Source organism: Cervus elaphus, chromosome X, assembly GCF_910594005.1.
Source record: "Cervus elaphus chromosome X, mCerEla1.1, whole genome shotgun sequence".
Lineage (NCBI taxonomy): Eukaryota > Metazoa > Chordata > Mammalia > Artiodactyla > Cervidae > Cervus > Cervus elaphus.
In genome coordinates, this window is record NC_057848.1 from 111,308,631 (window position 1) to 111,332,584 (window position 23,954).

Consider the following 23,954-nt stretch of genomic DNA (forward strand, 5'->3'; position numbering starts at 1 on the left):
CATTTTAAGAGCAGGTTCTGTCAGATGTGGGGGAGGGGGGACTTCAGTGGATTGTGAATGGAAGGGGAGGAAGAAGATATGTGCTATAGGTGAGCATTTCAGGGCACAGCTGGAGGGAGTTGAGGGAGAGAGTTCCCTTTTTTTTTTTTTTAAGATGGGCAATTCTTGTATTTCTATGCTTAAAAGAGATTGTCAATGGAGACAGCACGATACATCCTGGCACTACTGTTTAAACAAATCATTTGTGAAGGAAGGAGTAGTTCTTTGATTTGGTTCTCTACATCTTTTTTTCTTTCAGTGCAGTGTTTTCCAGATCTCAGACAGATAAGTATAGCCTTCATGAATTTTTCTCTATTTGTGTAAGTACTATACTATTTATAAAAAACACCATTTTTAAGATTAAATATACTTCTTTAGAAAAACTATTTGGGGACTTCCCTGGTGATCCAGTGGTTAATCCATCTGCCAATGCAGGGGACATGGGTTCAATCCCTGATCTGGGAAGATCCCACATGCTATGGGGTAACCAAGCCTGTGCACAACTACTGAGCCTGTGCGCCGCAACAAGAGAAGCCACAATTAGAAGCCCACCCACTGGAACAAGAGAGTAGCCCCCACTTGCTGAAACTAGAGAAAGCCTGTGTGCAGCAACCAAGACCCAGGATGGCCAAAAAATAAATTAATTAATTAAAAAAGAATTTTTTACTCTTATAAAAATTAAAATTAAATTTACTCTTATTAAAATTAAAATTAAAAAAGAATTTTCCACTCTTATAAGTGGAAAATAGAATTTTTCTAAAATACATTAAAATATCCAACTATTAAAAAATGCTTGGCTGTGCATCACCTAAAATAATGGCATACACCATATTTTGGAAACAGTTAACACAGTGAATAATCTCTGTAGGATGGTATGCTTGAAGCTGGAGTAGAAAATTTCTTTCAGCATGGTCCAATCAATCTCTTCAAAGAATCAGAGATAAAATTGCCCCAAATAATTACAGACACAAAGTGCGAAATAAGTATCGTAAGAGAGGTATGCATGAAGTACCAGTCACATGAAGGAGTTCTGTGAAATCTTCCTGGAGGTTGAAGCTTTTAAACTGGTTTAAAGAATGGGTAAAATATGTAATTTCAGATATGATGGGAGAGCATTTCAGGAGGAGGGAACGTTGTGCCAAAGGCAAGAAGATGGAAAAGTTTATAATTCTGTTTGCCCAGAGCCTAGGATTTTGAAGTACTGAAGTGGATAAAGAAAGGAGAGGTAGATTCCAGTCACTCTTGAACTCAGTTAATTCCAGGACCTGCAACTAAAGGACAGTGTGTGGATTAGTGTTATAATAAGTGAAGGTGAGAGTGGGTCTGTGATTTGTTTCAGTGAATTACACCTCAGATACTTAAATCAAATTTTCTGTATACATCTTCTCAAGTTATAGCTCATTTGCCCAAGTAACCCCACTGCCACAATTCTGACCTCATGAATCCTCCAATTCGCTACTCCCCAACTCTCCTGATAATAACCCTATATACTTTCTTTTTTATCAGTTTCCTCCAATCTTTGCTTATTCTCTTTTCCACTTACATTTCTGAATTTATTATCATTATCATTCTTGTGAATATCTTTATCTCACTAGGCAATGCTCCAGAGTATTCTCTAACCCACCCAGAGGAATCCAAACATCTTTTTCATACTTTCACCTCTGTAGTTTAAGATTGTTGGCAATCACACAGGTGGGTGGGTTAACGATCAAGCTTGACCAGGCCCTCAACTGTGCTGGAAATCCTCTTTTTCTCTCTGATTCCCCTGCTCTCTGAAACAACTATTTCTTACCTTATTCATGTTCTTTAGATCTCTCCCTCCTACTCTCTGCTGTTGACTTTGTCTCATACTTTATTGCAAAAACACATGCCCATCAGATAAAAACTTCCTCATCTTCCTGTGGATTTTAAAAAATGGAAATAGCTTTTCTTTTTTTTCCCCCAATGATAAAAATGTGTTCATTATAGGACACTGAAAAACTTAAAGATATAAAGAATCCCAAATCCCAAAACTCAAAGATAAACATTAATATTTTGGTAAATACTCTTCCACACATTTTTGTTAAAATATGCATACATAAGTGTTTATCTTTCTGTGAACTGTTTTCTTTTTTCAATTTACGTATTAGTGGCATTGGTTGGTCCCTGTAGCCATGTATGTCTCTTCCCATTCATACTCAGACAGAAGCCATTCGAATAGTATATTTATTATTTTTTTTATATTTATTTATTTTTATTTAAGGCTTCCCTTGTGGCTCAGCTGGTAAAGAACCCACCTGCCAATGCAGGAGATGCCCAAGACCCAGGTTCGATCCCTGGGTTGGGAAGATTCCCTGGAGGAGGGCACGGCAACCCATTCCAGTATTCTTGCCTGGAGAATCCCATGGACAGAGGAGCCTGGCGGGCTACAGTCCATGGGGTTACAAAAAGTTGGACACGATTTAGCAGCTACACACACATATACTTGATTTACGATTGTGTTAGTTTCAGGTGTTCAGCATAGTGATTCAGCTTTGTTACAGATTCTTTTCCATTTATAGGTTATTGCAAGACATTGGGTATAATTCCCTGTGCTATACAGTAAATCTTTGTTGCATATCTATTGTACGTATAGTAGGTTTTTTTTTTTTGCCACACCACACAGCTTGTGGGATCTTAGTTCTCTGACTAGCGACAGAACCTGGGGCCACTGCAATGAAAGTGCTGAGTCCTAACTACTGGACCACCAGGGAACTCCCTGTATAATAGTTTGTGTAGTTATTCAAATCTATAAAATTACACCTTTTTGAGCAGTTAGTAACTTCTTTCTTTTTAAAATTCAATGGTAGGATACAGGCATTTCCCGTCTTATACATTTAGGTTGTTTTCTCAGCAGTGTCTTTAAAGGCTGTATAAGTATTCCACTATATGGTATTAATGTATACTAGGCTGTATAAATAGTCCAGATTCAACTGCTGCTGCTGCTGCTAAGTCACTTCAGTCGTGTCCACACAACTCTGCGACCCCATAGATGGCAGCCCCTCAAGCTCCCCCGTCCCTGGGATTCTCCAGGCAAGAACACTGGAGTGGGTTGCCATTTCCTTTTCCACTGCATGAAAGTGAAAAGTGGAAGTGAAGTCGCTCAGTCATGTCACACTCTAAGCGACCCCATGGACTGCAGCCCACCAGGCTCCTCCGTCCATGGGATTTTCCAGGCAAGAGTACTGGAGTGGGGTGCCATTGGCTTCTCTGCCAGATTCAACTAGGTGAACATTTAAGAGATTTACAATGTGTCAGTGAACATTTCTGTTAATCTATCTTTGCAGAATCTTCCAATTTCTTCTCTAGGAAAATTCCTAGAAGAGGAATTGTTGTGAAACAGGGTATATACATTCTAAGATTTTTTAAAGATATAGTCATTTATTTATTTGGCTGTGCTGGGTCTTAGTTGTGGCATATGGGATCTTAGTTCTCCAACCAGGGATTGAACCTGAGACCTCTGGAATTGGGAACATGGGAGTCTCAGCCACTGGACCACCAGGGAAGCCCCCACTTTTAAGATTTTGATACCCATTTGTACTCCTACCAAGAGTGCACAAGAGTGGGTCTTTTGTACATCTTATCAATTTGAAGTTTTGCTAATCTTTTTAACCTTTGCCAATCTGATAAATGAAAAAAAATTCACTTGCTTTATTTGCATTTCTGTGATTACTGGTGAAGCTGAATATCTCTTCATGTGTTTATTGGCTATTTATATTTCTTCCTGTGCAAATTGTCTGATCATGTCCTTTGCTGATTTATGTGCTAGAACATTTGTTTCTTTTAACTTTAAGAGCTCTTATGTTAGATATGTTAACTGTTTATCTATTACATATGTTGAAAGTACCTTTTTCTAATCTGTGGTTTGTCTTTCAACCTTGCTTATAGTACCATTAGGAAGATTTTAATTTTTATGTGGTAAAACTTATCATTTTTCCATTTTGATTCTGGTTTCAGATCATGTTTAAATCTTGTTGTGTTTATAAAATATTCACTCAAACTTCCTTTAGAAGTTTTATGATTCAATTTAGCCTTTGATTAATTCAGAATTCATTTTGGTATATGAAGTAAGTCAGGGATTTGGTTTTATTTTTTTAAAATGGCTATCTCACTTCAATACTTTTTCCTGACTAGCTCTTTTCTCCACTGATTTGAATCCTTTCTATATATACTTGGACCTGTTTCTGGACTCTATTTTGTTCCATTTCTCTGCATGCACTATTACCATACAATTTTATTTATGGTAGTTTTAATATCTAGTAGAATAAGCCCATTCCTTGCTTCATTATTAATTTGTTTTTGGAATTTTCCAACCTATACTTACATATTCTAGAGGTCTTTTTCTTCTTTTGACAAGGTGTAACGCTTATTAACTAATTTGTATTCTCAGTTGCTTATTCTCTTTTAATCCACTCTATTAATGAGAGTCTTAATAAGCTCTCATTAGAGTCCAAGCTGTTCACCTGCCTTATGTACTATCTCACTATTTCTGCACTAATTTGTTAAAGGGTTGGAGTGGAAAATTTATAGTTTATGCTAGGGGAAAGGGAAGACAATTTACAGCAAGTTGAGTGCTGCTTAATGGTATTTCACTGCTCCCTCTTGCATGTCCTCAACATGCACCAGCTTCTTTTATCTCCTTTCCTCTGCTCGCTCTCTTTTACTTTTTTTCTGTCTCTTAATCCTCACTTACTTGTAACATCTAAAGAGTCTATCGAGACCAAAAGCAAAAACATTGGAGATACCCATACAACATAAGGATTTTTCACCTTTCTTCATATTTTCCTTTTTTCACCGGCCCTTTCAATGCAGCGGTGTCAGCTCAGTAAGTAGACCTGACTTTGGAGTCATATTTGCAGTCAGTATTGATCAATTGAGTCACTTGATTCCTGGATGCCTTATATAATCTTGGATAATATAATAGCCATTCTACTACAGACATTATTAGAAACTAAGAGCTCTCAAAGGACCTCTATAGGCTTGAGAACTGAGGTCTCATTTACGTCCTGTTTGTTCATTTGTTCATCCATGAACAAAGGAGTTATGCTACAGCCAGGAGCTTGGGTGAGATGATGGAAGTTGGGAGCTTTTAACTGCCAACCAGGAAATAGGGAATTACAAAGGGAACTTACATTTGATAAGTACCTACCATATGCCAGCCACTGTTTTAGATGTTAATATGCACACTATTCCATTGAACCAGAAGCCTAGAATGACTTTTATTCCCATCTTACAGATGGGGAAATTGAGGTTCTGAGATTCTAAGTAGCTAGCTCCAGGTCACACAGTATGTAGTGCATAAAGATTCAGTCAGTTATGGGATACTCTACTGCCTTTGGGCTTTCCAGGTGGCTCGAGTGGTAAAGAATCCACCTGCCAATGCAGGAGATGCAGGTTAGATCCCTCGGTCAGGAAAATCCCCTGGAGGAGGAGATACCACACTAATATTCTTGTTTGGAAAATCCCCGTGGACAGAGGAGCCTGGTAGGCTACAGTCCATGGGGTCACAAAGAGTTGGACACAACTGAGCAGCTGAACACACACACACACACACACACACACTGCCTTTTTCTACCATATTTCTTCCCCTAATTTAGCAATCTAGGGTTGTGAATTATATACCAGGGTATATACAGAGGTATATAGAGGAGGATCCAAAAGAAAAGTATTTAACAGCAGTACTTCCTGTTTTCCCCCTTTTCTTCATGATACTATGTGATTTAGATGGAGAAAATTTAGATGGAGAAAAAAGAGGGAAAAGAAATTATTTTTAGAAATCTCATCTTTTCCATAGTAAATAATGACTGAATATGAGACTCTCAGGGTCAGGAGGAAGCTCTGTTAGTGTTCCCAGATTTGAAGCCATAATCTCTTCTCTTCATCTTGTTAGCCAGCTCCACATCTGGCTTGACTGAGGTGCACAGGGCTTAAAAGAGGGGTATGTGAGGCAAGAGGTGGGAGGCTTGTTAATGTTTTGATATGGGGTGTCTCCAAATATGGAGATATCATATCTTTTTTTTTTTTATAGTTCTACCACTTTATTGCTACCAACCGATCTCCCTCCACCCTTGTGCACACATGCTCAGTCATGTAATCCCATGGACTTCAGCCCGCCAGACTCCTCTGTCCATGGACTTTTCCAGGCAAGAATACTGGAGTGGGTTGCCATTTCCTTCTCCAGAGATATCATATCTTAACACTGCTGTCTCTGAGTGGAGATTTCAGCAGAGGCCAACTCCTTGCTTGCAAGCATCACTCATATATTTAGCTGGAATCAAACATATTCATATATATATATTCCACACCATCAATGAAATCATTTGTTTGGAGCTGGGTAGGTCCCTTGCCCTTGCTGTGAATCTGCAGGGGAGTCATTGGGTATTTTTCTTAAGACTTGACAAAGGCAGGGCAACAGAAACATATCTTGGAACTCAGGGTTTTTCAGCCTCCTCAACTTCTGATATTTCTGACCTTATGCTACTCTTGAATGTCAGTGGGCAACATTGTTTATTTTACTTACTTTTCTTTCTTCCCTCCCTCCCTTCCTTTTTTTTTCTTTTGAAGACCTGCTCTCCTCTTTCCTGTAACCCTCATCATCTGCACTCTTCCCATAGTAACTGCAGGATGTTTTAGTATTACACTATACTCCCTCACTCTCAGTGATTCTCACGCAGCCCTCTGAACTGCATCGCCAGAACTTCATGTACAGACTGTGCCTGGAACCTCAGGCTCTGCATCTGAACAGCTCTGCGACGGCTTTGCGACGGGGGGCCTTTGATTTACGTCACTATTGGGGGAGGAGCTTTCTTAGCGTCCAGCGTCGTTCGGCGTCGTCTGGCGTCGACTGGCGTCGTCTGGCGTCATCAGTCCGGCATCCTCTGCGGCATTCTCTTCTTCGTCGTCGACGACGACGACTGCGGACTCGGTTTGCAGAGGAGCGAGGTGGCATTGGCTGTGTCGGCTGATGTGAGTGATTTTTTGGTCGGAAGTGCTAGAGGAGGGTCAGGTACAGGTTAGTTGGGTGGTTTCTTTTTTTTTTTTTGGGGTGGGGGTGGTTTCTAATTAGCGAGGAGATGCTGCCGTTAGGTTACCACTTAAAAATATATATATATTTTAATCAGAGGATAATTACTTTACAATATGGTGATGGCTTCTGCCAGACGTTAACATGAATCGGCCATAGGCAAATACTTTTTAAAGTGGTTCTGAGGCAGTGATTTTGAACTATGGAACTGACTCTCGGGTGAAGGAAGGTGGGCAAAAGGCAGGGTTTGGGGACATGGATGAAGTATGGACAGTGGTGTGGGGCCACCGAAAGTGGGAGATATTTATTGTAGTTTGGAGGTGAAGGACTTAAAATTCGGTTGAAGCTGCCTGGTTAGTGACTGTTGGGGGCAGGGAGCTGAGGCGCTAGCTGGGTCTGTAGAGAGCGGGAAAAAGGACGGTCAGTGATTGGATGGTTTGAAGGTAGAGCGGCAGGGGGGTAGATTTTGAACCAATTAGAGGAGGCGACAAGCAGACAGACCAATCACAGGGTAGTCCGAGCCCGGGGGCGGTTTTTGTGTTGCGGGGCAGATTGTCCTAAGACTCGAGATGAAAATTTTCTCTAAGCCGAGTTCACGTCGCAGGAGCTTGACCCTGGCCTTCATTAACTGCTTTTTCTGGGCTTAAAAATTTCCTCAGCATTTTTTCTTTCGGAACAGAACTGACAGGAAAAATTTTAAAATAAATTTATTGAGAAGCTGGAGAATAAAGGACAGAATATTAAGATATTTTCTTATTTCATAGGCCTGAGCCAGAGATTCCAAAATGGACAACGGTGATTTTCATTTCCTGGGCTTTAAAGGTATCTAGCTTTACACTAGAAAATGTCAAAATAGTAAAGAAAATGTTTAACTGTTTGCTGCCTTTTCTGAGATCTTCTGAATGTATTTTGTTTTCTAATTTTGTCTCTTTGGAGTATCCATAGCTCCAAGTTTTCTCATTTACATATTGGAAAACAATGTTAATGCTTAAGACACTGGAATCCTTTTATAAACTATCGTAGGGAAATTAGAACTCACAATTTATAGCTTATTTTCTTGGGATTTTTGTGTGTGTGTAGTAACACTGGTTTAATCTGAAATAGAAATCTGTGTTAAAAGGATATTAAAAAAATTACTGCTAGATCCTAAAGTGCCTGTCCATAATCATCAGTGAAAAATGAATCATATCCTGTGTAGCATTAGGTTTAAGTGCATTTTGTTGTATCTTAATTCTTTTGAAAATTGGTACTCAGTGGATGATATTTGCGGGAATTCTTAGTTAAGAAAGCAGTTTAATTGACTAGAAAACCAGATTCCGCAACCATGCCAGGTATGGGAGAGTGTACCGTATTTCTTTTTTGGGGGGACATGATTAGACCCATGGTACATTTGCATTCACGTTCATATAATAATGAAATATGTCATAACCAGATTGGCTACAAATCTGTGATTTTAAAAAGTTTAGGTCAGTATTTTGTTAATGCTTATCATTTTACAGCAACAACAAAGCCCGCTACCACTTACCTTAAGTTTTTATTTAGGATATGCTATTTTAGGGCTTCTCTTGTGGCTCAGCTGGTAAAGAATCCGCAGGCAACTTGGGAGACCTTGGTTCGACCCCTGGGTTGGGAAGATCCCCTGGAGACAGGAACGGCTACCCACTCCAGTGTTCTGGCCTGGAGAATTCCATGGACTGTATAGTCCATGGGGTCACAAAGAGTTGGACACGACTGAGTGACTTTCACTTTGATTTTAAGGATTAAAAGCATTGAGTAGGAAAAAAAAAAAAGCATTGAGTAGGGATTATTACTTTTAAATATATTGTATTTGAGACCTGGTATTTACATAAATATTTGAAGCACACAGAAAAGTTTAAGAAGAATATAATGAAGACCTGTAAAACTAACACTAAGTTCTGTTGAATCTTCACATTTTGCCACATACTTCTAAAAGATTGTGCTTAGTCGCTCGGTTTTGTCCGACTCTTTGCAACCACATGGACTGTAGCCTGCCAGGCTCCTCTGTCCATGGGAATTCTCTGGGCAAGAATATTGGAGTGGGTTGCAATACCCTCCTCTAGGGGATCTTCCCAACCTAGGGATCGAACCCAGGTCTCCTGCCTTGCAGGTGGATTCTTTACCATCTGAGCTCCCAGGGATGCTCTCTAAAAGATTAAGGTGCCTTTTTTTTCATCTTTTAAATTGTATCATTTTGTATGATTTTTTCCTGCAACTTTTTTTTGGATATTTACCCATACAGATATTTTAGCTCTAGTTCATTTATTTACACTGCTTATTAGTAATATTACACTGACTATAAGTGTAACACAATTTATTTATCTAATCTCAACAGCATTACAACATTGTGTTTTGAAGAGCTTATCAGGAGCTTTCAAACATTTTTGACTATCACCACCACCTATGGAAAGGAAATATATTTTCCATCACATATTTCCATCACATCTTGGTATATAAAAACTGTATCAAAAGTTTAATGAAATCATTTTACCCTTAATACATACAGTGCATGTGTATGTAATATTTTCTGTTCTGTGCTTTTTGAATGGTATTTTCTATTCTATGCTTTTTCTTTTGAAAATGTAAATGTTGGTTATGATTCATTAAATTAATTTATTTCTTGAACACTAGTGGATGAAGCTCTAGGGCAGTGCTGTACAGTTGAAACATAGTGCAAACGTAAAGAATTTTGTATTTTTTGTACCACATTAAAAAAGCTTAAACAGATGAAATTAATTTTAACAATACAAATTATTCAGCTCAGTATATCCAAAATGTTATCATTTCAACATGTAATCAATATAAAAATTATTAATGAAATAGTTTACATTCTTTTTCTTTTCTATTCAAAATCATTGAAGTCTAGTATGTGTTTTATACTTAAAGCATATCTCATTTTGGACTTGCCACATTTCAAGTGCTCAATAGTCTCATACGGCTAGTGGCTACCCTATAGTGGCAGTGCTACTCTGGATTGTAATTAAGAACTTGAACTGCTGGGTGAAATGCTATAAGCATCTTTAACTTAACAAATACTGCCAAAGCATTGTCAAAAGTAATTTGAACAATTTATACTGCCTCTTCCTTTCTCTTTCCCTATTATTCTTTCTAATATTTGCTTTTATCAGACTTAAAAAATTTTACATGTTTGAAGGGTGGTGGTGTTTTTAAGTAGCATTTTATTTTAGGACAGTTTTAGATTTACAGAGTAGTTAGAGAGTATAGAGAGTTCTTAGATACTCCTCAGCCAGTTCCATTTGCTCTAATGTTATCATATTATGTGGATGTTTTAATTTGCATATCTGTTAAGTAGCGAAGTTGGGTATATTTTCATAGATTTATTGTCCATTTGAGTTTTATCTTCTGTGTACATAACCTTTTTAGTCAAGTTTTGTAAAAATGGATCACAAAAGGCCACTTGATGGCTTAGCTTATTTTCTTCTCAGGGAGAGTTGACATAGCAACTGTCTTTTTGTATCAACAATTCCAGTCAATTTCAAGGTCAAAAAGGAACAGAAATTGGTCTATATTATACTCATTGTGTCTAAATAATTATGACTCCTTTTCTGCATGTCAGCTCTTCAACTATTTGAAGATACTTCTGTCCCTGGAAAGTCTCTTCTTCAGACTCAGCATTTTTAGTTCTTTTAGTCATTCCTCATATTATGTGGATTCTAGTCCTCTCATCATTTTGTGTGCTGTCGTTTGAACATGCTCTATTCTTTTCATGTTATTCCTTAAAGTATGGTACACAGAACAGAACACAGTTCTCTCGGTTCAGTATAATAAGCTCAAAATAACCTTTTGCTTTAGATTTAGAAATGATCATTGTTGTCTTTAGATACTGTTATAGCTAAGATTGATTTTTTTCCTTTTTTAGGGAGCTGGCAATCACACCATACTAATGACTCATTTTAAGCTTTTGGTCCCCAAAAGACCCTCAGTCTTTTTTTTAATACATGCTTATATTAAGCTACATCTTGACTGTCATATATTGGTAGAGTTAGTTTCAGAGACTTAAATGCAGGACTTTTTGTTTCTTACATTAATGTCATTCTGTAATTAGGGATTTAATTTTTGTTCCTGATTATATCTTGTCTCTTACTTCGTGTCTGTTTCTCTCTCAACTTCTTCGTGCAAATCATTGATGAAATTGTTAAATAGAGTAGAGCCAAGGGCAGAATGCTATGTTATTAAAAACTTAAGAGTGACATTAATTCATTAGGCAGCAAGCTCTAAGTATGCTTTTTAAAAAAGTATTTATTTTTTTGAATTAATTTTTATTAGAGTATAGTTGATTTATAATGTTGTGCTAGTTTCTGCCTACAGCAAAGTGAATCAGTTATACATGCATATGTATCTACTCTTTTTTAGATTCTATTCCCATTTAGGTCACTGCAGAGTATTGAGTAGCATTTCCTGTGCTATATAGTAGATTCTTTAGTTATCTGTTTTATATAAAGTAGTGTGTATCTGTTAATCCCAATCTCCCAGTTTATCCCTCCTCTCTCTTTCCCCCTTGGTAACTAAAAGTCTGTTTTCTACATCTGTGACTCTATTGCTGTTTTGTTTTTTTTTTTCTATTGCTGTTTTGCAAATAGGTTCATTTGTATCATTTTTTTAGATTCTACATATAAGCAATATCATATATTTATCTTTTTCTGTCTGACTTCACTCAGTGTGACAATCTCTAGGTCCATCCATTTTGCTGCAGATGAAATTATTTTGTTTTGTTTTGGTTTTTGGATTTTATTTCTGTTTGTGTGTGTGTAACCACATTCCTCCTTTGATGGACATTTAGGTTGCTTCCATGACCTGGGTATTGTAAATAGTGCTGTCGTGAACATTGGGGCACATGTATCTTTTCAAATTATGGTTTTCTCCAGATATATGTCCATGAGTGGAATTGTTGGGTCATATGGTAGCTCTGTATTTGGCTTTTTAAGGAACCTCCATGCTGTTTTCCATAGTGACTGTACCAATTTACATTCCCACCAACAGTGTAGGAGGGTTCCCTTTTCTCCATACCCTGTCCAGAATTTAATGTTTGTAGATTTTTTAATGATGGCCATTCTGACTTGTGTGAAGTGATACCTCATTGTAGTTTTGATTTGCATTTCTCGAATAATCAGTGATGTTGAGCATCTTTTCATGTGCCTCTTGGCCTCTGTATTTGGAGAAATGTCTGTTTAGGTCTTCTGTCCAGTTTTTGACTTGGGTTGTTTGTTTCTTTGATACGGAGCTACATGAGCTGTTTGTGTATTTTAGAGAGTAATCCTTATTGGTCGCTTTGTTTGCAAATATTTTCTCCCATTCTATGTGTTGTCTTTTTATTTTGTTTATGGATTCCTTTTTTTTGGCTGCTCCGCAGCATATGGGATCTTTAGTTCTCTGACTAGGGATTGAACCCACACTCCCTGCATTGAAAGCACAGAATCTTTTTTTTTTTTTTTTAATTTATTTTTTTTTTAATTTTTATTTTTTTTTTATTAGTTGGAGGCTAATTTCTTCACAACATTTCAGTGGGTTTTGTCATACATTGATATGAATCAGCCATAGATTTACATGTATTCCCCATCCCGATCCCCCCTCCCACCTCCCTCTCCACCCGATTCCTCTGGGTCTTCCCAGTGCACCAGGCCCGAGCCCTTGTCTCAAGCATCCCACCTGGGCTGGTGATCTGTTTCACCATAGATAGTATACATGCTGTTCTTTTGAAATATCCCACCCTCACCTTCTCCCACAGAGTTCAAAAGTCTGTTTTGTATTTCTGTGTCTCTTTTTCTGTTTTGCATATAGGGTTATCGTTACCATCTTTCTAAATTCCATATATATGTGTTAGTATGCTGTAATGTTCTTTATCTTTCTGGCTTACTTCACTCTGTATAATGGGCTCCAGTTTCATCCATCTCATTAGGACTGATTCAAATGAATTCTTTTTAACGGCTGAGTAATATTCCATGGTGTATATGTACCACAGCTTCCTTATCCATTCATCTGCTGATGGGCATCTAGGTTGCTTCCATGTCCTGGCTATTATAAACAGTGCTGCGATGAACATTGGGGTGCACGTGTCTCTTTCAGATCTGGTTTCCTCAGTGTGTATGCCCAGCAGTGGGCTTGCTGGGTCATATGGCAGTTCTATTTCCAGTTTTTTAAGAAATCTCCACACTGTTCTCCATAACGGCTGTACTAGTTTGCATTCCCACCAACAGTGTAAGAGGGTTCCCTTTTCTCCACACCCTCTCCAGCATTTATTGCTTGTAGACTTTTGAATAGCAGCCATCCTGACTGGCGTGTAATGGTACCTCATTGTGGTTTTGATTTGCATTTCTCTAATAATGAGTGATGTTGAGCATCTTTTCATGTGTTTGTTAGCCATCTGTATGTCTTCTTTGGAGAAATGTCTGTTTAGTTCTTTGGCCCATTTTTTGATTGGGTCATTTATTTTTCTGGAATTGAGCTTCAAGAGTTGCTTGTATATTTTTGAGATTAATCCTTTGTCTGTTTCTTCATTTGCTATTATTTTCTCCCAATCTGAGGGCTGTCTTTTCACCTTACTTATAGTTTCCTTTGTAGGAAAGCACAGAATCTTAACCACTGGACTGCCACGGAAGTCCTTGCTGCGCAAAAGCTTTTAAGTTTAATTAGGTCCCATTTGTTTATTTTTGTTCTTATTTTCATTACTCTAGGAAATGGATCAAAAAAAAATCATTCTGTGGTTTATGTTAGAGAGTGTTCTACCTTTTCCTCTAAGAGGTTTAGAGTATCTGGTCTTACATTTAGGTCTTTTAATCTATTTTGAGTTTATTTTTATGTATGGTATTAGAGAGTATTCTGATTTCATTTTTTTATATAGCTGTCCAGTTTTCCCAGCACTACTTATTGATGAGGTTCTTTTTTTTTTTTAATATTTATTCATTTATTTGGCTGTACCAGGTCTTAGTTGCAGCATATGGGATCTAGTTCCCTGACCAGGGATCGAACCTGGGCCCCCTGCATTGGGAGCTCAGAGTCTTAACCACTGGGCCAGCAGGGAAATCCCAGGTTCTTTTTTTCCATTGTATCTTCTTGCCTCCCTTGTCATAGATTAGGTGATTGTAGGTGTGTGGGTTTATCTCTGGACTTTATATCCTTTTCTATTGATCTGTATTTGTTTTTTTGCTAGTACCACATTGTTTTGATTACTATAAACTTTGTAGTATAAGTCTGAAGTCAGGGAACCTGATTCCTCCTGCTCTGTTTTTCTTTCTTAGGATTGCTTTGGGTTTTCTGGGTCTTTAGTGTTTCTATACAAAATGTAAAAATTTTTGGTTCTAGTTCTGTGAAAAACTGACATTGGTAATTTGATAGGGATTATATTGAATCTGTAGATTACTTTGGGTAATATAGTCATTTTCACAATACTGATTCTTCCAATCCAAGAACATGGTAAATCTTTCGATCTGTTTGTGTTATCTTTGATTTCATCAGTATCTTATAGATTTCTGAGTTGAGGTCTTTTGCCTCCATAGATAGGTTAATTCCAAGGTATTTTTTCTTTTGATGTGATAATAAATGGAATTGTTTCCTTAATTTTTCTTTCTGATCTTTTGTTGTTAGTGTATAGGAATGTAAGAGATTTCTGTATATTCATTTTGTATCCTGCAACTTTACCAAATTCATTGATGAGCTCTAGTACTCTTGAGTATGCTTATTCAACCTGCCTGATTTTCTGTTGTTTCCAAAGCCTGGCCACTGTCTTATTCTGTACTTGGCTTTAACTCTAGATTTAGAATTTTGATTCATCTCTTTGAAGGCCTCTTGAGGCTCTCTGTATATGAACTTCTGTTACCAATTCCTCCTATTCACCTTTCTCCTCAGCTTTATTGAGATATAATTGACATATAATATTGTGTAAGTTTAAGATGTATAGCATAGTGATTTTTATATGTGTATGTATTGCAAAGTGATTACCACAATAATGTTGTTTAAGGCATCTATCACCTCACATAGTTACAATTTTGGTGGAGAAGGATGAAGGAAATGGGTGAGGGTGGTTAAATGGGATGAACCTTCTGTTTACCTTTGAACTGCCTTCTTGGTATTGAACAAAGTTTAATGCCACACTATGCTATCCTGCTCCTGACCTACAGCTTGCAAGGATTTCATTTCTGTAGTACTTGCTCTTTTTTTCTGTCTCCTCCCATTTGTCTTTCATTTTTCTTTTCCTATTCTTTCTTTCTTAGGAATTAACTTTACTGAGGTGTCATTTACATGCAATAAAATTAACATGTTAAGTGTATAGGTTGATGTGTTTTGGTGTTTTTTTTTTTTTTTTGGCAAATGTAACCTGTGTAGCCACCATTACAATCAAGACACAGAATATTTTCTTTCTTTTTTTTTTTTTTTTGGTTTAATAGTGTTTATTTATTTATTTTTTTGCATGATCATATTTCTTTTTATTGTTTTATTCTTTTTTTTTCATTTATTTTTATTAGTTGGAGGCTAATTACTTTACAATATTGTAGTGGTTTTTGTCATACATTGACATGAATCAGCCATGGATTTACATGTATTCCCCATCCCGATTCCTCTGCGTCTTCCCAGTGCCCCAGGCCCGAGCACTTGTCCCATGCATCCAGCCTGGGCTGGTGATCTGTTTCACCCTAGATAATATACATGTTTCAATGCTGTTCTCTCAAAACATCCCACCCTCGCCTTCTCCCACAGAGTCCAAAATTCTGTTCTGTACATCTAAAGACACAGAATATTTTCATCTCAGAAAATTCTGTCAGTCATACTCCTTTGCTGTCAATCTACTCCCCACCCTCTATCCCAGACAGCCACTGTTGTGACTTCTTTCACTGCAGATTATAAATGAAATCATACTGTATGTACTCTTTATTTCTGTGGTGTCTTTTACTAAGCATAATTGTTTTGAAAGTCATTGATACTATTTCATATATAAGTAGTTAATCCCTTTTTATTGCTTAGTAGCATTCTACTTAATGACTGGACCACAATTTATCTCTTCATCAGCTAATGGATATTTTTGACTATTATGAATAAGATTACTGTGAATATTCATGTATATGTTTTAAGTGATTTAAGTTTTCATTTCTCTTGAGGAAATTATCTAGAAGTGGATTTGTTGAGATTAAAAAGTGTGTTTTAACCAGGTTTCAACAGTTTTTCTAGAATATTTCCTTTTTGAAAGACAGGTTTTAAAAGGTCTAAATTCTTAACTTAAGAAACAACAACTGGGCTGAGGGGAGTTCCTGAAATGATCCTGCTTGATTCAGAAAGAAAAAGTTCCTCATTTTGACAAGCACCAGGACCATATATAATAGAAGTTGACTTAACATGGGAATAGCAAAAAGTTTGTGTTGTTGAATAGTTGTACCAAGATAATTTAGCCCAATTGTCCTTCTCAATATGAGGGTTATTTCTTCTTAAAGAATGCCAACTTTATCAAGCTTTCCCTTTCCTGTTATTAATTTGGAGACAATTCTCCTTTTTCTAAATTTCTAACATCTTTATGTTTGCTATAATATAAACATCCTTGAGGTCTATTAACATATCCAGATTTTACTTTTTTTCTGTTAAATCTGTGATGACTGTTAAAAGAAGTATTGATAGATATTAACAATTCATATCATTAAATCTTCAGAAGACAATGACAGTATATACTTAAGACCAGCCCTGTCCAATAGAAATATAGTGTGAGCTACAAATGTCATTGGTAGCTGAATATTCAAATTTTGAAGGACTCATGTTGAGGCTGAAGCTCCCAATACTTTGGCCACCTGATGTGAAGAACTTGACTCATTGGAAAAGACCCTGATGCTGGGAAAGATTGAGGGCAGGAGGAGAAGGGGACAACAGGGGATGAGATGGTTGGATCACGTTGCCGGCTTGATGGACATGAATTTGAGTAAACTCCGGGAGTTGGTGATGGACAGGGAGGCCTGGTGTGCTGCAGTCCATGGGGTCGCAAAGAGTCGGACGTGACTGAGCGACTGAACTGAACAAATGCAATTTAAAAATTTCTAGTTGCCACATTTAAAAAGCAGAAACAGGTAGTTATTTTAAATAATACAGTAATAATTTTGATGCCATGTTTTTAGCCCCACATATCTAAAATATTATATCAGTATATAATCAGTATCCAAAATTACTGAAATATTTTAGACTGCAGATCTAGACTGAAAATTTTAGTAGGAGAACTCACTTAAGATAATTGACTTTCGTTGAATCTCAGAGGACTTGATTCATTTGAAAGCCTCCCTGAACTATTTGTTCCCATTCCTTTAAATGCCACAGTAGGATCCTCAGATTAGGAATGACAGAGTTATTAGGATATGTCCCAAGAGAGTGCCGTGTGTCATGAGCACAGCTTCTATATGGCCTGTGCAGAAACCTTGTTGATACTCTTGTTGGAGTCACCTGGCATGTGCATATTAGGTAGAAATAATATAGTTTATGAAATAAAGAGATGGTATAACTAACAGCATTGAATTTTGTTAATATGCCATACAATGTGTTTCAAGCTCTGGTCCCTATATACCTTTCTAATTGTGTTTTCTGTAATCTTTCTTTACTTTTTTCTCTAGCCATACATAATCGCTTATGATTATTTGAACCCATTGAGCTTTCTACACCTGTATATTTCTCCCTACATTTGGTATGTTGCCTGGCAATCTCTAAGTGATCCTTCCAGACCCACCTTAGATAGCACCTCAGTGAAGTCTATCCTGCCATCCCTATATCCCAACTCTCAAATGGGTAGTTACTTAATTCTTCCTTTAGCATCTTGAACTCACAGCACTTATTTTATATTGTAAGTTTTCTCCTTTTAATTTCTCTTAACAGTGTGATGTACTTGACAGTGTAGAGTTTCACTCATCTTTGTATTCCTAACAGGATGCTTGAGTGAAGTGAAAGTTGCTCAGTCGTGTCCGACTCTTGGCGATCACATGGACTATACAGTCCATGGAATTCTCCAGGCCAGAATACTGGAGTGGGTAGCCTTTCCATTCTCCAGGGGATCTTCCCAACCCAGGGATTGAACCCAGGTCTCCTGCATTGCAGGCGGATTCTTTAACAGCTGAACCACAAGGGAAGCCCAACAGGATGATGCTTAGTATGTGCCTAATATTAAGCATTCAGTGAATGTTTGTTGTATTAAATTTTACAAGGAGTCATAGACACCAGCCAAAGCAGGAAGTACAGTTGTGGATTTTGTTCATGCTGTGCTACCAATAGCTTTTATCTTGGACTTTATATATCAATTATAAAATTATCACTTAACTTCTCTGTATCAATTATAAAATCAATTATTGATAGGTCAATTAATTATAAAATTATAACTTAATTATAAAATTAGAGTGTGTTACTAGAATTTTAAGATGACTTACAGCTCTGAATAGCTGGTTGGTTGGTACCTGTATATACACTTATCTTGAGTGGAAATGTGTTTAAGCTCTTCGGGGAGGGAACTGTGTCTTGTTTACATTATTCTTGGTCTGTTTAACAAAATACTTGATTATCATTAAATGTTTATTGAATTAAACATGTCTATTTCATTCATATGGCCCACAGAGATGCAATACTGTCACCAGGGATGATACTGTATATTTCTCATGGTGATTTGGAAATGCACATGGGCTCAGATAAGACTTTCCTGTGTTATTCCATCACCATCAAAGGCAGTTCATATGATGCTTAATTGTTTATGACATTTTGCTTAGCAATCCTCTAAATAACTAGGCCATTCTGTTAGGAATGGAAAGGCTAAAGATATCTTGTATGGAAAATTAACCATCATTTGTTTGATTTCATTAAATATTTGACCTCTTTTGCAGGCAAGTTTTATTTTATGTATATTGTGTGTAGTTTACAATAGTGTGGAGATAAGAAACCAAAGAGACAGTTGAATCAACTTAGACATTTTTCTTCCTTCAAAGACCTCTTTGGTAAGAGTTGCTTTACATGATCAGAGAAACTTCTCTAGTAACGAACTATAGAAATGATCCCTGAAAGTATAGTCTTGGTAAGAGTTGCTTTAATACACTCAGCTTAGCTAACCCATTTTAACCTTCCAACTGTGTTGTTATAGCCTACTTATTGCATCCCCAGCCTTTCCATGTATTATTATTTCTGGTCTGATTTAGATGTGAATCTACTGGGCAAGTGGCTTAGATAAGTCTGTCTTCAGTGCCTAGTGCATTGTTAACACTATGTAAACAAAAGTTAATTAATTAAGTTTTTAGATAGAAACAGCCTTTGGTACGTTGGTAACTAAAACAAACCAGATCTCAGCTGAATAAAAGACTCAGTCAAGAGCAACAGGGCTCAGCTACAATGGGTAAGAGGATGTAACGATAGTAAAACTTATACAGAGACTTTGTAAATCTATACAGATACTTAGGGGTAGGATTGGATGAATTGGCAAGTTAAGTTTGGTTTTTGACCTTCCATTTTATAGGAGTGTGAAAGAGATAAAATACCAAATTCATTGAAACATTTATACAATGTGCATTTGATTGAAAGGACTGAGTTGTGGCTTTTTGAGATATTCCTCCTACTGCTATAGTTTGTTCAGAGTAAGTATAATTCTACCCTTTAGTCTCTAAAGTTTAGTGCCCTGGATGAGACTGGATGTATTTCCTCACCAGAAGCAAGTTGGAAATTCCTTTTTTGATTAGCATGATCTAGTCATCTCTTGCCTTTTTACCCTCCCTGCTCCCCAGCCAGTTGTCCTCTAAAATTTTATGTACCTTTATCTCCTGATGAACCCAGGCTTAAGTTTGCTCCAGTCCCTGAGCCAGTTCTGTCTGGAGCAAGAAAGAATAACAGTATTATGAAGTAGGGAAGAGGTTGTTTTGGAATGAAGTCATAGTGGCCATCAGATTTGATATTTAACATGCTATGGGTGTACTTTAGGCACCTGTTGAGCTTTATCATTTGTGACTGTCATGATTTTCATGGAGTTAGCCTGCCCTGTATCCTTTCCTAGTTGCTCTCAAGGATGAAGGTTCTGTTCAGAACTACAATACACTGCTGTGAATAATTCTCTTAAAACTATGGTGCATGCAGTTTCATGTGACTTAGGCATTATGATTTACTGATTGGATTCTGTTGTGCCATACCCAGTTCGTCAGTTGGGTCCTCCTGGAACATTGCATAAGAAAAATGATTGTCTCTCTGACCATAATATAGGCAGTATGATTTGCAGTGTGATTTTGTCCATCACTAACCTGTTTGTCCAATTTTTTTGCCATGCCCCCTTGACACTATTTTGGACATTTTGACTGTCCTCATTAAAACCAGTCTCTGCTGGGAGATTTTCTTAGCCCACAACAGAATTAAAGTGTAGTACTCTGAATAGTGTTGGCTCATTTATTCTCTCTTTACTATTTTTTAGTTGTCTCAGAGTCCTGGCAAGTCAGTTCTTTCAGGCCTTTCTCAATAGGCCTAGTATAGTGGAAAGTACAGGATTTCACGTTAGAAAGCCTCAGTTCAAGTCCTAGTTTACTACTTCCTCTTTCTGTCAGTTTTAAGAAGTTACTATGCTTTGTTAAATCTCAGTGCCTGTATCTCATGAAATAAAAGTATATTCCAGGACTGCCCTGGTGGTCCAGTGGTTAAAAATCCACTTTGCAGTGCAGGGGATGTGGGTTTGAGCCTTGGACAAGGAACTAAGATCCCACATGCCAAGGAGCAACTAAGCCTGCATGCTGCAATTAGAGAACTGGTATACCATAACTAGAGAGTCTGTGTGCTGCAACTAAGACCCAGCCAAATAAATAAATATTAAAAAAGAAGAAAGTTCTTAAATAATCTCCCTTACAGAGTACATTGATGATTATATGAGAATGCATATGAAAAAGCTGAGAAACTATGTAAAGCACTAGGCAAATGTTAACTTTATTGTCATTTTTCGTCCTTTTCTCACTGAAGCATTTGCAGATAATTATTGTGATTTGGAGTAAAATCTTGTCTCTGGAAAGTCTTTAAACTGCTTTGGCTTTTGAATGACTGGTTGAGTTGATGGAGGTCACGGGGAGAGACTTGGGGTGCAGGACTGTTGATAGATTTTTTTCCATGTTGTAACAGAAGCTCCCATCCTCAAGGACAGAGAAATTTTCCCCATACTGTACCTAAAATGCTGTCTACCTAATTAGAATTAATTGGTACAGATTAATGCAGCTGCCTCAATAGAGTGACTCCCCAGCGTTAACTAGGATGAATCTCATTTAAATTAACTGAAATCATATTGTAAATCATAGTTTATTTCAGTAGCCAGGAAGATAATTTAATCATTTTCTTTCAAAATGTACAATCTTGCTTGATATAACCTTAATACAGGATGTTGTCTTCACATCTCAGGAATAGGCTGTATTTATAGAAGCTTTTTTCTGAACTTATCCCAGAAGAAAGTCTCTCCTTCATAGTGTAACTCTCAACCATTCAGCTATGTGATCTCTATTACTCAGCTTTGCTGACTGCATTTTATCCTAAAGAACTGCAGTGCTGTCATTGCCTCAGCTGCTGTCAGTCAAGTTGCTCAACTGAATGACACTGAAAATATGTTTTGAAAGGATCAGATTATTTTGACAAAGAATGAATTATATAAAACATTAAGAGAACATTCACAAGTCAAAATCACAGTCTCATATACTCTGTAACTAGGAGTTATAATTGGTATTCTAATAAAATATCTTTGGATTAAAAAAAAATGAAGTCAAATTTAAAAGTTTTATATTGGTTTTTTTCTTTTTTTAAAGTTAGTTTTAAATTAGTTTATTTATTTTAATTGGAGGATAAGTATTTTACAATATTGTGATGGTTTTTGCCATAATACATCAACATGAATTGGCCATAGGTATACATGTGTCCTCCTCCTGAAACTCCCTCCCTCTTCTCTCCCCACTGTATCTCTCTTGGTTGTCCCAGAGCCCTGGCTTTGGGTACCCTGCTTCATGCATCGAACTTGCACTGGTCATCTATTTTAAATATGGTAATGTACATGTTTCAGTGCTATTCTCTCAACTCATCCCACCCTCGCCTTCTCCCACTGAGTCCAAAGTCTGTTCTTTACATCTGTGTCTCCTTTGCTGCCCTGCATGTAGGATCATTGATACCATCTTTCTAAATTCCATATATATGCATTAATATACTGTATTTATCTTTCTCTTTCTGACTTACTTCATTCTATATAATAGGCTCAAGGTTCATCCAGCTCATTAGAACTGACTCAGATGTGTTTCATTTTTATAGCTGCGTAATATCCCATTGAGTATATGTACCACAACTTCTTTATCCATTCATCTGCTGATGGAATCTAGGTTGCTTCCATGTCCTAGCTATTGTAAATAGTGCTGCAATGAATATTGGGGTACATTTGTCTCTTTCAATTCTGGTTTCCTCCATATGCCCAGCAGTGGGTTTACTGGGTCGTATGGCAAGCTCTAGTACCAGTGTTTTAAGGAATCTCCACACTGTTCTCCATAGTAGCTGTACCAGTTTGCATTCCCACCAACAGTGTAAGAGGCTTCCCTTTTCTCCACACCCTCTCCAGGATTTATTGGTTGTAGACTTTTTGATGATGGTCATTCTGACTGGTGTGAGATGATACCTTATTCTGGTTTTGATTTGCATTTCTCTGGATTGAGTATTGTTGAACATCTTTTCATGTGTTTATTAGCCATTTGTATGTCTTCTTTGGAGAAATGTCTGTTTAGGTCTTTTGCCCACTTTTTGATTGGGGTGTTCTTTTTTCTGATACTGAGCTGCATGAGCTGCTTGTATATTCTGGAGAATAATTTTTTGTCATTTGTTTCCTTTGCTATTATTTTCTCCCATTCCGAGGGCTGTCTTTTTACCTTGCTTATAGTTTCCTTCATTGTGCAAAAGCTTTTAAGTTTAACTAGATCCCATTTGTTTATTTTTGTTTTTATTTCCATTGCTCTGGCAGGTGAGTCATAGAGGATCTTGCTGTGATTTATGTTGGAGAACGTTCTATGTTTTCCTCTAAGAGTTTTATAATTTCTGGTCTTACATTTAGGTCTTTAATCCATTTGGAGTTTATTTTTGTGTATGATGTTAGAACGTGTTCTTTCATTCTTTTACACGTAGTTGACCAGTTTTCCCAGCACCACTTGTTGAAGAGACTGTATTTTCTCCATTGTATATTTTTGCTTCATTTGTCAATGATAAGGTGTCCATAGGTGCGTGGATTTATCTCTGGACTTTCTATTTTGGTCCATTGATTTATATTTCTGTCTTTGTGCCAGTATCATACTTTCTTGATGATTGTAGCTTTGTAGTATAGTCTTAAGTCAGGCAGGTTGATTTCTCCAGTTTCATTCTTTCTTCTCAAGATTGCTTTGGCTATTTGGGGACTTTTGTGTTTCCATACAAATTGTGAAAATATTTGTTCTAGTTCTGTGAAAAATACTGTTGGTAGTTTGATAGGGATTGCATTGAATCTGTGGATTGCTTTGGGTGGTATACTCATTTTCACTATATTGATTCTTTGAATCCAAGAAGATGGTGTATTTCTCCATCTATTGTGTCATCTTTCATTTCTTTCATCAGTGTTTTATAGTTTTCTGTATACAGGTCTTTTGTTTCTTTAGGGAAGTTTATTCCTAAGTATTTTGTTCTTTTCATTGCAGTGGTGAATGGTATTGTTTCCTTAATTTCTCTTTCTAATTTTTTTCATTGTTAGCGTACAGGAATACAAGGGATTTCTGTGTATTAATTTTATATCCTGTGATTTTACTATATTCACTGATTAGCTCCAGTGGCTTGGACCTGGGAAATGCATGCCACCTTGGGCTGTGGCAGCTCCCGTGTGGTCCATCCA

General features: G+C 37.1%; 1 protein-coding gene and 1 pseudogene across 1 annotated transcript in view; one reads left to right on the forward strand and one right to left on the reverse strand.

The window, feature by feature from the left end:
• The first annotated feature begins 6,891 nt into the window (after positions 1-6,891).
• Positions 6,892-23,954, forward strand: part of TEX11 (testis expressed 11) — a 247,746-nt gene continuing 230,683 nt past the window's right edge. The window contains exons 1-2 of the mRNA XM_043897600.1: positions 6,892-7,023; positions 7,846-7,903. Coding sequence (XP_043753535.1) covers positions 7,867-7,903 — 37 coding nt within the window. The 5' untranslated portion in view covers positions 6,892-7,023; positions 7,846-7,866. The remainder of the gene's footprint in view (positions 7,024-7,845; positions 7,904-23,954) is intronic.
• On the reverse strand, positions 19,042-19,132 carry LOC122690920 (annotated as a pseudogene).